The sequence below is a fragment of the Colius striatus genome, chromosome 4 (genome assembly GCF_028858725.1).
Source record: "Colius striatus isolate bColStr4 chromosome 4, bColStr4.1.hap1, whole genome shotgun sequence".
Classification (NCBI taxonomy): Eukaryota; Metazoa; Chordata; class Aves; order Coliiformes; family Coliidae; genus Colius; species Colius striatus.
The window spans coordinates 96,232,125-96,245,167 of record NC_084762.1 but is presented as its reverse complement, the minus strand read 5'-3'; the positions used below and the strand labels follow the sequence as shown (position 1 = coordinate 96,245,167).

At 53.6% G+C, this 13,043-nt stretch overlaps 1 protein-coding gene across 1 annotated transcript; it reads left to right on the top strand.

The window, feature by feature from the left end:
* The first annotated feature begins 296 nt into the window (after window positions 1-296).
* Window positions 297-2,649, top strand: LOC133625381 (lymphocyte antigen 6E-like). Its single transcript, XM_061995903.1, has 3 exons — window positions 297-348; window positions 1,818-1,937; window positions 2,492-2,649. The coding sequence occupies exons 1-3, from the start codon at window positions 297-299 to the stop codon at window positions 2,647-2,649; spliced, it is 330 nt and encodes a 109-aa protein (XP_061851887.1).
* Window positions 2,650-13,043: the final 10,394 nt, after the last annotated feature.

The window sequence follows — 13,043 nt, the reverse complement described above, 5'->3', positions numbered from 1 at the left end:
CCTGCTTAGACATTGGTAGAACTGCTAGCCTGACCATAAAGTATTAAAAGCAATAGATGGGACGAATTGCCTCGGTGCTTTCACTCCTCTCTGGACCCATCAGACCAGCCTGAAGGTGATGCTGAGCTCAGGAGCCATCCCACGTGCATTCCTGGCCTCACAAATAATACATGATCCCTGCCCACTCTTTCAAAATCCTTGCCTTCATCATCACTCAGTCCAAAGGCAGGGAAGATATATATCCTGTCCTCAGGTGAGGGTGTTTCTTCCTGGGCTGTGGAGAAGACTGAGAGAAGATGAAGGCTTCCCTCCTCGCTGTGTTGGCTTTGATCCTATGTGCTGATCAAGGTGAGGTGTGAACTCTTTGCTACTAGACAAAGAATAGTTGTGTGTTTTTAAAGTCAGGGAGGCCTCAGGGATCATAGGGGAGGGTGCTTTAGCTCTTGCAGATGGTGCAGCAACAGTGCTCCTCTTCCAGTTCCATATCTCTAGTCTCAGCCTGGACCTGGGAAAGGTTTGCAGGGAAATTTCCTCACAGACACCTGTGCTACTGGATTTTAATGAAAGCCAGGGAGAAAAAGAAGGAAGCATTTGGCCCCTGTTTGCCTTTGTTAAGACACTTCCCAAGGAGCTTCTCTGTTGAGGTGATGTAAGAGTGTATTTAAGTTCTCAACATTGACCAAGGAGTGCTTCAGCCCACAACAGCATCTCGGTGTACCTGGTTCCTCCTGCAGTCAGTGATGCCATTTCTAGCAGCAGTGAGACAGAAACAGATCTACTACATCCACCTCTGACAGAGGTTTTTTTCTTTTGCCCTTTGCTTGGTGATTTCAGTGGTTTTGGGACAAAGCTGGGAGGTTGCAGCTGGGTTGTGGGCTCCATGGCTTGAGCAGCCTGACACTGAGATGTTGGATGGAGAGGTGTATTTGCATGCTATTTGCATGATAGAGTCTGTGTTTCATGTCACAGAGAGCTTGCAGATCAAACCAGAGCCCTCTTCAGGTGCATGATGTAGCCTCTCTAGACAAGGCAGTTAGGGAACCAGAGAGAAGAGAGGTTATGTCCATCTTTAGAGGGGAGAGTGCCAGCACTTGGAGCTTTGCCACATTATCTGTCCCATTGTGACCTAAGAATCCCTTGCTGCTGTTTATCTTTGTTCAATTCACCAGAACAGTGAGTCTGACAATTTTCCAAGTGTGAACAAAGCCCAAGGGACAGAGAGGTTTGTGTTCAGTGCCAAAACAGGGACTGCCCTGATCTGTGCTGGATAACTCAGGCTGGCAGAGGGAAACGTTCGACTGCACGTGCCTTAGGGCTGAATTCACACAGCAAAGAGTTAAAAGCCCAGCTCAGGTCATGGATATATGTTTGAGGGCATTCAAAGCTCCCTCTTAGACACAGGTGTGGGAGACTGACTACTTTAGGCTGTGGAGATCCCAGTTAACCCTGTTCAGCTGCCACTGCTTAGTGCCTAGTTAAGCCATCATCTACATAAGAGCATCTCCAGCATCTCCCAAGCTTTGGGATGCCTCTGTAGGCTCTTACAGAAGACTCTGGCCTTCCCACCTCCATGGATCACATCAAACATGGTACCCTTGGCTCTCTGTGCTGTTACTTTGGGCAGAAAGGGCAGGCTTGCACCATCAGGGTGTGTGTGCACGGATGTATGAGGGTGGCAGAGTGGGTTGGGTGTGTTGTTGCTGCCCCATCACTCACACCATGTGCAGAGAGTCAATGGAAAGCAAGGGGTAACATTTTGCTGCTGGGATTTGCAGCATTATGTCCCCATTTTCCATATCCTTTGTCTCCTCTTGCAGCAAAAGCACTTTATTGCTACACCTGTGACTGGGAACAAAGCAACTGGAGATGTCTGAAGGCTGAGAAGTGCTCAGACAAGGAGGAGTACTGTGTGACCAACGTGGCTTCTGTAGGAATTGGTATGTGCTGCCTGTGTATCCTCGGATGGGGACTTAGCAGTGGGATGTGGGGCTTTGGTTGGGTTTCTTATGGTTGCCCTTTGCTGATGGATGGGCTTGAGGAGTCGTGGGGAAGCACTTGTGGGAGGTGAAGGAGGTGAGGGAGTACTGGCAGGGGCTGCCCAGAGGGGCTGTGGAGGCTCCTTCTCTGCAGACATCCCAACCCAGCTGGATGAGTCCCTGTGTGCCCTGCTCTAGGTGCTGCTGCTCTGGCAGGGGGGTTGCACTGGATGAGCTTCCCAGCTCCCTTCCAACCCTTAAGAACCTAAGAAAGCCTTGACATGAGAGTCGATGTTGAGAGGTGCCAGAGGCTCAGCAGGGATCCTGAATGCCTTCTGTAGCTGGTCACCAGCAGTTACTGGGCTGTGGTGGGATTGGGGTGGATCTCATTGGCCTTGCTGGTCCTTGGGACTGTAGGGAACAGTGAGACTCATTAGCCCACATCCCTTCTGTACAAGGCTGAGGAGGACTCGTGCTCCCATTGCTAATGCTGCTCTCCCCTTTCTTTGGGCAAGGTTTTTTGTCTCTGTGGAAGAGGATCACCAAGAAGTGCTCTGACACCTGCCCACATCACAACTTCAGCCTGGGCCTGGCTACTTACACCTCATATTGCTGCCAGACCTTCTTGTGCAACCTGCATGCGTGCCCAGGACCCAGGCTAGCTCGGGACTGAGATGGCAAAGAGTCCTTCACCTGCTCAGTGGTGGTGGGAGAAAAGGGCTCTTGAAAGCCTGAAGAGCATGCTGAGGATCCCCCCAGGAGGGTATGGCCATGGAACATGCTGAAGAATAGATCAAGTATCATCATCCCCACCCTCCTGCTTTGTGTTGCCTCCCAACCTTCTTGCTTGCTTCCCACTCCTGAGCTCTGTCCTGATGGAGAAGCAGCTTGTGGGGAGAAAGATGCTGCTTCTGCATGTCCTGCAGATCTCTTAGAGGGGTTTCTCTTTCAGTCTTTATCTCTGCTGCAGCTGGGAGCCACACAGTGTGAGCTTCCAGACTCAGGGAAAGGGGAGGGCAAAAATAACAGCCCCAGAAGGGAAGCTGTGCAAACTCACAGGGTCACTGCTGGGCAAAGGGGGAAAAGGCAGTTCTGGGTATAAAAGCCTGAGCTTGTGATGGGTGCTAACTGCAACTCTCCTTCTTTACACCCCTGAAAGCCCCCAGCAAGGGATGGTGACATCCCCCTGTGCCCCATTAACAAGCCACAAGCCTCTTGCTGTTGGCTCTCTCTCAAGATGCTGCTGATCTGCACATCTGTGCACAGCTGCTCACCTGCAGCCTTTGACCTCGCATCCACTTCCAGTTCTTGGTCATCCCTTTCTTTGTGTTGCCTTTGGTTGATGGAGCAATGCCCTGGACATGGCTTTGTGTCTTCCAGCAAGCCCTTCATTCACCTCTCCCTCTGACATCCCCCTAAAGCAGCTGCAGGGTCATTACCAACCTTTGCAGCGTTTGGGCCGAGTTGCTGAGGAACAGTGGAAGGGTTTGGGTTGGGTTTTGTTTGCCAAAGAAGAAAAGAGGCTTCACAGAAGACAAACACTTTGTGTAGGTGTCTCCAGAGGCTGCAGAGAAAGGAAAGGGAAGATGCAACAACATGAGCAATGAGGAGAGAGCTCAGAGGTGCTGCTGAATGCTTCTCTCTCCTCCAAAGCAGCACTTTTTGGAGGGGTTTTGCTAACTCTGGGTTAGCCTGGCCTCCTAAATCTGCCAAACATTGCTCAGCCAAGGGATGGATGACTGACTGCTCTGTGCTTCCAACCCAGCCCTGGTAAACAAGAGACACAAAAGGGGCTTTGAGCCTTGGTTGAGCACGTCTGCCTTGGGCTAGTGCCTGTGGCTGCTGGGGATGAATGCTTGCTTCTGAAGTGCTGCATAACAGGAGTTCAGAGATGTGCTCTCTCTCTCTCTTTTATGAGCTGACTTCTGCTTTCCTTTACCCCCTCCTTCTCACAGTCATGCCACCCTCAGAGGGCAGATCACAGCAAAGGAGCCACACTGACTGATGCACCTTTACCTCTTCATTAGACTGGGATCTTTTCCATCCTCTGGTTAGGAACTTGGATTGCTTCAAGGGGTAAAAATGCAACCCCCACCCCTCCTGTTCCTCAGCCTAAATGCTCAAAAGCTCTCATTTACCCCCTTTTTTTCCCTTTGAGAAGGGTCTTGTGCATGGTCTTTTTATTCTCACGTGTGCCAGAACTCTGCAGCTCTCAAAGCACTGAGCAGCCCCAGCTGAGCTGACTCTAATAATCAATATTTCATGGTGCTGGGTTTACAAGTCCTGCAGCAGCAGAGACAGGAATCCCCCACAGCCTGCAGGAAAGCACAGCTGGATGCTTCTTTGCCTCTTTCAAGCAGAACTGGCTGCCTTTTGGGTTGGTTTGGGTTTGCTTTCTTGGCCTGCCTTTGCTGCAGAAGAGCATTCTTGTATCCTGTGGCTAATAGAAGGGGAAATAAATCATCCTGGGTGTAGCTGAAGAGCAAAGGGTTATTTCCTTTGCCCAAGGGGCACTGCAGCTGGAGGATGTTGAAATCTTCCCTCCCCTCGTGATGCAAATCTAGCCTTGTGGCAAACACTCCTCTCCAATACACCTGAGAGGCAGAGGGAGGAAGAAGAGGTGAGTGATTCCTACCTACTGATTTTTGGCCAGGAATTAGGGACTGTTGGAACCACAGAGGGATGACAATCATTAACACATAGAATGGTAGGGTTGGAAGGGGGCTTTAGATGTCATCCAGTCCATATGGATGAGGCTGTCCAGAAAACAACCCTTGCAGTGGTGTTGTCCAAGGCAGCATTCACCCCTTGGGTCTGGAAGTTGCTTGGAGGACCCTAAACAGAAAGGGGTTGTGCACTGGGTGGAAAGGAACTAGTGAGAAGCACAGAATCACTGTGGTTGGAAAAGAGCTTTAAGGTCATTAGGTCCACCCACTGTCAGGAGTTATCCTCGCTGCACTGAGCTGCTCTGACCTCGTTCAGAGGTGTGATGGTGGTGGGGGAGAGGTGAAGGAACCCTTCTGCTCTTCCCCAGAGTGAGGCAGGGCTCAGGTACAACATGCATGTGATTCAGGGCATCCCATAGCACAGAAGAGACATCTCAGCTGGAAATGGTCCAGGGTGGGGGAGAAAGATGCTGCAGAGATTCACAGGGTGTTATTGGAGGTATCTGGGGTGGGGATACCCAACCAGCCAGGCACAGGGAGAGAACACTTCAATGCAAGGGATGGAGAATGGTCCATGGGGAAGGAAATGACCAAGGATGACACTTGGAAGAGGCAGCACAAAGCAAACACAGAGGCCTTTCATATGGCAGGAGCTGGCAGGCACATGCAGTGTGGGAATGGAGCAACAAGCAATCACAAGTGGCATAATGAATGGTTGGTTGTAGATAATAACCAGCAGTTTAAATACCTCAGGGACTCGTTGGGTGGATGTCAAGGGGCAGCTGTCACGTGGCTCCTTCAGGTCCAAGCTGTAGGACAGTTGGACTCTCTGTGTGTGGCTGTCACCCTTCCCTTCTGCTGCCAGAGCTACCAGCTTACAGCCTCCAACAGCCAAACCCACAGGGTAAGTTTAACCCTGTGTCAAGCTGTGTGTGTGGGCAAGGCTGGAGAAGTGCTTGGAGAAGAGGAAAGGGGCTGGAGTTGCCCCAGGGGAGGTTGAGGCTGGAGCTGAGGCAGAACTGTTTCCCTGAGAGGGGTGTCAGCCCCTGTGCCAGGCTGCCCAGGGAGCTGGGGGAGTGCCCAGCCCTGGAGGGACCCCAAAGCCCTGGAGCTGAGCTGCTGAGGGGTAGTGATGTGCTTGGAAGTGTGGGGGAGAGCTTTGGCTTGATGATCTTAAAGGTCTTTTCCAACCCAAATGATTCTGGGAGGGAAGCTGGAAGTGGGATGGAGTCATCAAGCCTTGCATGAAGGGGTCCCCATGGGTGGTGATGGAAGATGAAGGCAGCCAAAGCTCCCTGTGAGCAGCAGCCACTCCACATGTCCCATGGGCACCCAACCCACTGAGATGAGTATCACAACCAGGCAGGAAAACACCAAACCACTTCTCTGAAGCTTAGCCACTCATGTGATGCCTCATTCCCTGCAGGGTTTGGGGTGGAGGGGTTGAAGTCCATGTTTTGTTTGTGGGATGCTCAGCATCATCACGATGTTGGTGAGACCTGCTGAGTTACACAACCCAGGCAGGAGGGAGAGTAGAGAAGTGACCTGGCTGTGTCCAGTGGGTACCAGGGTGATGGGATGTAAGATGGACAAACAGCCTTTTGGACTCTCTGATGGGGACTTGAGTGGAAACACTGCAGGAAAATCAGGTCTGGGGGAAATTCCACCTGTCTGGGGAAAACAGGAGTTTTCCAAACCAAAGTTAGAAGCTGAAATCATAGAATCACAGAGTGTTGGGGGTTGGAAGGGACCTTCAGAGCTCATCCAGTGCAACCCCCCTGCAGAAGCAGCTCCCACCTAGAGCAGCTCACACAGGAACGTGGCCAGCTGGGGCTTGAAGCCCTCCAAGGAAGGAGCCTCCACACCCTCCCTGGGCAGCCTGGGCCAGGGCTCCCTCACTCAAACACTCCAACACTTTCTCCTGATGTTTCAATGGAACTGGTTGTGTTCGAGCTTCAGCCCATCACCCCTTGTCCTGTTGCTGGATACCACAGAACAAAGTGCTGCCCCAACCTCCTGACACCCACCAGGGAGATATTTGTCACTATTCATGAGCTCCCCCTGAGCTCAGGCTCCTCTTCTCCAGACTGAACAGCCCCAGGTGCCACAGCCTTTCCTCACAAGGAAGATGCTCCAGTGCCCTCAGCACCTTGGCAGCCCTGCACTGGCCTTTCTGCAGCACTTCCCTGTCTCTGCTGAGCTGGGCAGCCCAGCACTGGCCACAGGACTCCAGCTGAGCCTCAGCAGCTCTGGCAGAGCAGAGGGGCAGCACAACCTCCCTGGCCCTGCTGCCCACACTCTCCTCAATGCCCCCAGGCTGCCATTGGCTTCTTGCCCACGAGCCCACGTTGCTGCTCATGGGCAGTTGATTCTCCCCCAGCACTGCCAGGTGTGTCTGTGCAGAGCTGCTCTCCAGCAGGTCAATCCCCAGCCTGTGCTGCTGCAGGGGGTTGTTCCTTCCCAGATGCATGTGTAACTTTAGACCTCCAACTCTTTTCAGAAGCCCAGGGCAAATGAATCAGGGGGGCTGAGTATTTACATACCTGGATGAGGTTGCTTTTAATCTCTGGAAGGAAAAGGAGAAACAAAAGAAACAGGAAAACCAAAGGGATGGCAACAGCATCCAAAAACCTTCCCATGAGAGGATACTTGATGGGAGTTGGCACATTTCCATGCAGCTTCCATATCTGGTGCACTAATGAATATTCTGAATTATGAGGTGAGAGGGAACAAGAAGAAACAAGTGATTTCAGTGGGAAATCCTGGATGGTTTCCAGCACAGAGAACCACACAGGAGCCCACGAGAGGGAGCTGCTGCCTCTGCTCAGCCCCACAAAATGCTTCTGATGAACCTGATGCTGCTGGAGTGATTTCCAGGGGGAAAACCATCAGCTGTGTGAGGGATGAAGTGGCTGGGGCTGGAAGCAGCCCAAGGAGGGATGGCTGTGGGTCTGTGCTGATGATGCTGAGCGTGGTGAGCAGGTCCTGGCCAGCCTCCAGTGTCTGCTGCCTGCCACGCTGGGGATGTGCTTGGGTTGGCTGTGCAGGGTCATGCTGGGGTGTCTGTGCTGGAAGAGGGGGCATTTGCATTTCAATCTCCAAGCTGCTATCAAGCTCTGTAAAGTTTCAGTTCAGAGCCTGTGGCCATGGGCTGCTCAGTGCTGGGGCTGTTTAATGTGTGTGTTGGTGATCTGGGTGAGGGCATCCAGGGGCAGCCTCAGTCAGTTTGCTGATGACACCAAGGTGGGTGGGAACATGGATGTGCTGGAGGGCTGGAAGGGGCTGCAGAGGGCCCTGGGCAGGCTGGAGCCATGGGCTGAGGGCAAGGGGCTGAGGTTGCACAAGGGCAAGTGCTGGGTCCTGCCCTTGGGCCACCCCAAGGCCAGGCAGCTCCAGGCTGGGGCAGAGGGGCTGGGAACTGCTGCAGGGAAAGGGCCTGGGGGGGTTGGTGCCAGGGGCTGAACAGGAGCCAGCAGCGTGCCCAGGGGGGCAAGAAGGCCAGTGGCAGCCTGGCTGGGCTCAGCAGTGGGGTGGCAGCAGTGAGGTGAGAGTCAAGTAATGAGTGAGAAGACAAGAGCAGCTGGGCTCAAGTTGTCCCAGGGGAGGCTGAGGCTGGAGCTGAGGCAGAACTGTTTCCCTGAGAGGGGTGTCAGCCCCTGTGCCAGGCTGCCCAGGGAGCTGGGGCAGTGCCCAGCCCTGGAGGGATCCCAAAGCCATGGGGCTGAGCTGCTGAGGGCTGTGGGTCAGTGGTGACTGTGGCACTGTGAGGTGAAGGCTTGGACTTGGTGAGCTTAAAGCTCTTTTCCAATCAAAATGCTCCCATGACTCCACGACTCAGTGCTTGGAAGTGAGAGACTGACCCTCTTTCCCTCCCTCTCCCACAACTGCATTGCTTTTGAGAGTTGCCAGCATTGCTGAGTTGATGTAGGGCTGAGCCTGGGCAGCATGAACAGAAGCTTCTTTTGGCTCTGCACCCTTCTGTCCTCTTGGGTTTTAATCCTGTTTTCAACGCCCTGCCCAATGCCTTCAGCAGTTGTAAGAGAGAAGGGAAGAAGTCCCCAAAGGTCTTTGAGTAGAAGGTGGTCCAGGTGAAACTTCAAGCCCCATCATTCCAACTCTACCACTTCTTCTCCATGTCTGAGCTTGAGAGAGTCAGTTGGGGTGTCATTCATGTGCTTAAGCTGGACATAACAAGGCAGAGCTTGTCACCCTGCCCTGGCTGCCTCTTGGGATCTCAGCTCTCAGGATGCTGGTGATGCTTTACCCAGCTGGTCCAGGGATGTCCTTACAACCAGGATCAGGAAGGCTCAGCCTTCCCACCCACTTTGCAGATATCTGTGTGCTCAGAGCTTGCCTCTCCCAAAGCCCTGAAACACTGTGCTGCTATAATTGGTGTGAACACTCATCCTCTCCATAATGTGATGCAGAAACCTGTCATGGTGAAGCTGGGGCTGCTCCCACGTTGCTCACTCCTCCAGAAATGCTGTTCTTTGACTCACTGTGGTGCTGAGGAGCTTTACTTAGGAGCTCTGTTAGGAACTGAGCTTGCAAACAGCACACAAAGGCACCTCTCCCCTCCTTTCCCCCATCACACAGGAGCTTTTACAATGCATGGGTGTAGACAGAGAGGGGAAGGCAAAGATGTGGGCACTGCTCAGTGTGTCAGTCACTTGGGTCACTGCCTGGTTTGTTGTCAGCAGGGTGACAGGTCCCATGATGGGCTGAAGTTGCTCAGTAGATTTGATGGGGTCCAGGATCTCTTGTACAGCTTTGAGTCTCCTGAAAGTGCAACGAGAGGAGCTCCAGGGGTAGGACTTGATCCCTGGGATGAGCCCCAATGCCAGGATGAGATGCAGAGCCCCATGTCCTCAGAAAGCCCTGCAAGGCAGCAGGATGGCTACACTGGCATGGGTGACAAGGAGGGCTGAGCCCAGCACAGCCCTGCACAGCTGACAGGGAGAGCTAAGAGAAGGTTTGGGGATGTGCCCTGCCCTTCAAAAGCTGGCAGACTCAGCTCCCAGCTGGATGTCAGCAGTGGTGAGAAGGGAGGCTGGTGTTTTACCTCCTTCTCACAGCAGGAAAACCTCCCCAGGTTGTCTGTGTCTCTTTCCCCATGTGCTTACAGCAGTGTAAACCTTCCTCTGGGCACGTGGCTACTGCTGCTGGGGTGGATGTACCTGGAGACAGATGCTGTCCCCAAGGTTTGCTGCTTGCTGTGGGGCTGAAGGATTGAGATTAGGCAGAGCTTGATGGATTTCCAAGTCTGCCCATCTTTCAGCTCCCAAAATACCCACAGTTGCCAAGACTTGGTGGCAGAATCCTGGTGCTTCCTTTAGATGCTGCTTCCAAGGAAACCATCAGGAATGGTGCTCAGGGTCTCCCAGGCATTACTGACATGGTCCTGCCTGCACAGCCCCTGCCTCTGGTTTGCTGCAGGAGGGAGATGGGCCAGAGGCTGTCACAGCAGTGTCCTCACAGATCACCTCACCTCCCACTCCAAACCCTCCACCCTAAACGCTGCACTGCACACCCTGGCAGGGGTGTGAAGAAGGAGAGGGGTGAAACCCAGCTCCTGAGGTTAAATGCTGCAGGGAGAGGCTCCATCTAGACAGCTAAACAGCAACAGTCCATCCTCCAGCCATGAGGCCACATAGTATGGTATGGCATGCCTGTGGCACCCACTCCATCCCCAAAACAGGGTGGTCACATCCAAATAGCCCATTAGCCCTGGGCTGTCTCCTGGGTGTGCTGTGGGAGGTGTTTCATGGCATGGGTGAGTGCTGATGGACATATGTCAGAGCCTAGTCCCTCTTCCTGGCTGATTTACAGATGTACAAGTGGTTTCACAGCACTTTTGACATTTCAGGGCACTTTGTGGGTCTGTCAGGGGTCCCACTGTGCTGTACAAGTGCCACGAGAAAGCCAAGGCAATGCCTGACTCCAGCACCTGCAAGGATTGTTTGCTCAGGATGGTGTGTTGCATTCTTCTACTCCTGGCCACCCTTCCCTGGGGAAATGAGATGGGTTTGGAGTGTGTGAATCACTGAGTCACAGCATGGTGGGGGTTGGAAGAGAGCTGCAGAGCTGCTGCAGCCCCAGCCCCTGCTCCAGCAGCTGCCCCTGGCTCAGGGGGCACAGCAACGTGTCCAGCTGGGGTTGGAAACCTCCCGAGCAGGAGCCTCCACACCCTCCCTGGGCAGCCTGGGCCAGGGCTCCCTCCCCTCAGCACCAAAGCACTTGCTCCTTGGGTTTAAATGGAACTGGTTGTGTCCCAGCTTTTGTCCATCACCCCTTGTCCTGCCACTGGGCAACAAAGTGTGACCCCATCCTCCTGACACCCATCCTTTAGGGACTTGTCAGTGTTGCTGAGGTGCCCCTGAGCTCAGGCTCCTCTTCTCCAGGCTGAACAGCCCCAGGTGCCACAGCCTTTCCTCACAAGGAAGATGCTCCAGTGCCCTCAGCACCTTGGCAGCCCTGCACTGGCCTCTCTGCAGCACTTCCCTGTCTCTGCTGAGCTGGGCAGCCCAGCACTGGCCACAGGACTCCAGCTGAGCCTCAGCAGCTCTGGCAGAGCAGAGGGGCAGCACAACCTCCCTGGCCCTGCTGCCCACACTCTCCTCAATGCCCCCAGGCTGCCATTGGCTTCTTGCCCACGAGCCCACGTTGCTGCTCATGGGCAGTTTGCTGCCCACAAATTGGGATGGGCAGGACTCATCTCACCATCAGGAGCCAGTGGCAGTGAGGATGCCAGAGATGCCATGGCCTGGTTTTGGCTGTGGAAATGACACCAGAGACATTGCTTGATGCTCTTGGTGTGTCAGAGAGAGCAGATATTCAGTGGATCTGAAGTGTTAAGCCATGCCCAGAGGACAAAGGCTGAATTCTTGGTTGTACATCTCCTACAACAGGTCTCCTGGTGCAAAGTGCACCCCAGGTTTGTTTCTCTGCTGCTTCCTTCATCCCATCTCCCTTTGTGCTTGGACCAAAGTGGCTTCTCCTCCACTCAGAGACTCAGGAGACAGAAGCTGTGAGCAAAGACAGGGCCGATGCCAAGTGCTGTGTTTCCATCCCAGAAATGAGAGGACACATCCCTGGGCATTGTTTTGTGAGGAAGGACAGCTTCATGGGCCTCTTTTCCCATCAGACATCCTGTTCTCTACCCCCTACCCTGCTCCTGCAGCAGTGGTCAGGTTCCAGAGCAAGCCACGAGCTGTTCCTTCAGCAGGAGCTGTGAGTGGAGCTGCTGTGGAATGGGGAGCAAAAGCCACTCCTCTCCCATAGCTGTGACTTTGGGTGTGTGTCTCCTCACTCAGCCTCGATTTTGAGGCTCTGGAAGCCTTTGCTGAAACATTGCAAAGCCCCTTTAACACATGGTTATCTTCTTCCTGACGTTTTAACCAGTTGGGAGTGGATCAAAGCCTGGTATGTGGTGTGTGCAATGAAGATGAGGCAAGTTGTTCCTACCGTGCCCTTTCTTTGACTAGCAGGAGGTGTCCTCAAATCCAGGGTGGCTTTTCCACCCTGGTTATTGCTGCCTGGATCAGTGTAGGTGGCTTTTGGTTCCCATGCCCCTCCCAGGCTGTCATCCACGAGGTTTACAAGCCTTGTGCTGAGGGGTTGGTGAGCTGGGCTCAGAGAGGGGTGCAGAGATCCATCAGGACACGTGAGCTGCTCTCACCATTCCTCATGAACAGTGGGGATGGGATGAGAGAAACCAAAGCCCAGCTGTAATATGGGGGGATGCTTGGGAAACCCCAAGGCCAAGCCCTGCTCCAGGCTGGGGCAGAGAGGCTGGGAAGGCTGCTGGAGGGAATGAGCCTGGGGGGGTTGGTGCCAGTGGGCCCCAATGCCACCCCACCACTGATCCCAGCCAGGATGCCACTGGTGGTCTTGCCCACCTGGGCACTCTGCTGGCTCCTGTTCCCATGGGTTGGTGGTGGGCTTGGCAAGGTGAGGGGAGGGTTTGAACTCCAGGAGCTCAAAGGTCTTTTACAGATTCACAGAATTGTTTTGGTTGCCAAAGAGCTTTGAGGTCATTGATCACTCAGCACACCTGTGGCAAGATGAGGATGCTCTGGTTTCTCTCCTGACCCACTCCTGCTGACCCAGCCAGGTCTGGCATCAAAAACCCCAGTTGCATGGTGAGAACAAGAGCTTGGGCCACCCCTCGTTACGTCTAGAAACTTGTCACACTTAGTCATGCTGAAACCTCGTTTAGCTGTGGTTGAGGAGGGCAAGGAGAGCAAGGGCTGTCCCTGCAAGGGAGCCCATGGCAGGTGGAGGAGCCTCAGATGAAGGAAACATCCTGGCTGAAACTATCCCAGCCCAATGGGTGTGTTTAGCAGGGCAGAGAAACAAACATGATGCTATCTGGGAGTGCAATCCTCTCCCTCACAAGCAG

Excerpts from the sequence above, each read along its gene's own strand:
- LOC133625381 (XM_061995903.1), top strand. The coding sequence starts at position 297 with ATGAAGGCTTCCCTCCTCGCTGTGTTGGCTTTGATCCTATGTGCTGAT. Across the intron at positions 349-1,817 it reads GATCCTATGTGCTGATCAAG|CAAAAGCACTTTATTGCTAC; the intron begins GTGAGGTGTGAA and ends CTCCTCTTGCAG. Across the intron at positions 1,938-2,491 it reads CGTGGCTTCTGTAGGAATTG|GTTTTTTGTCTCTGTGGAAG; the intron begins GTATGTGCTGCC and ends TCTTTGGGCAAG.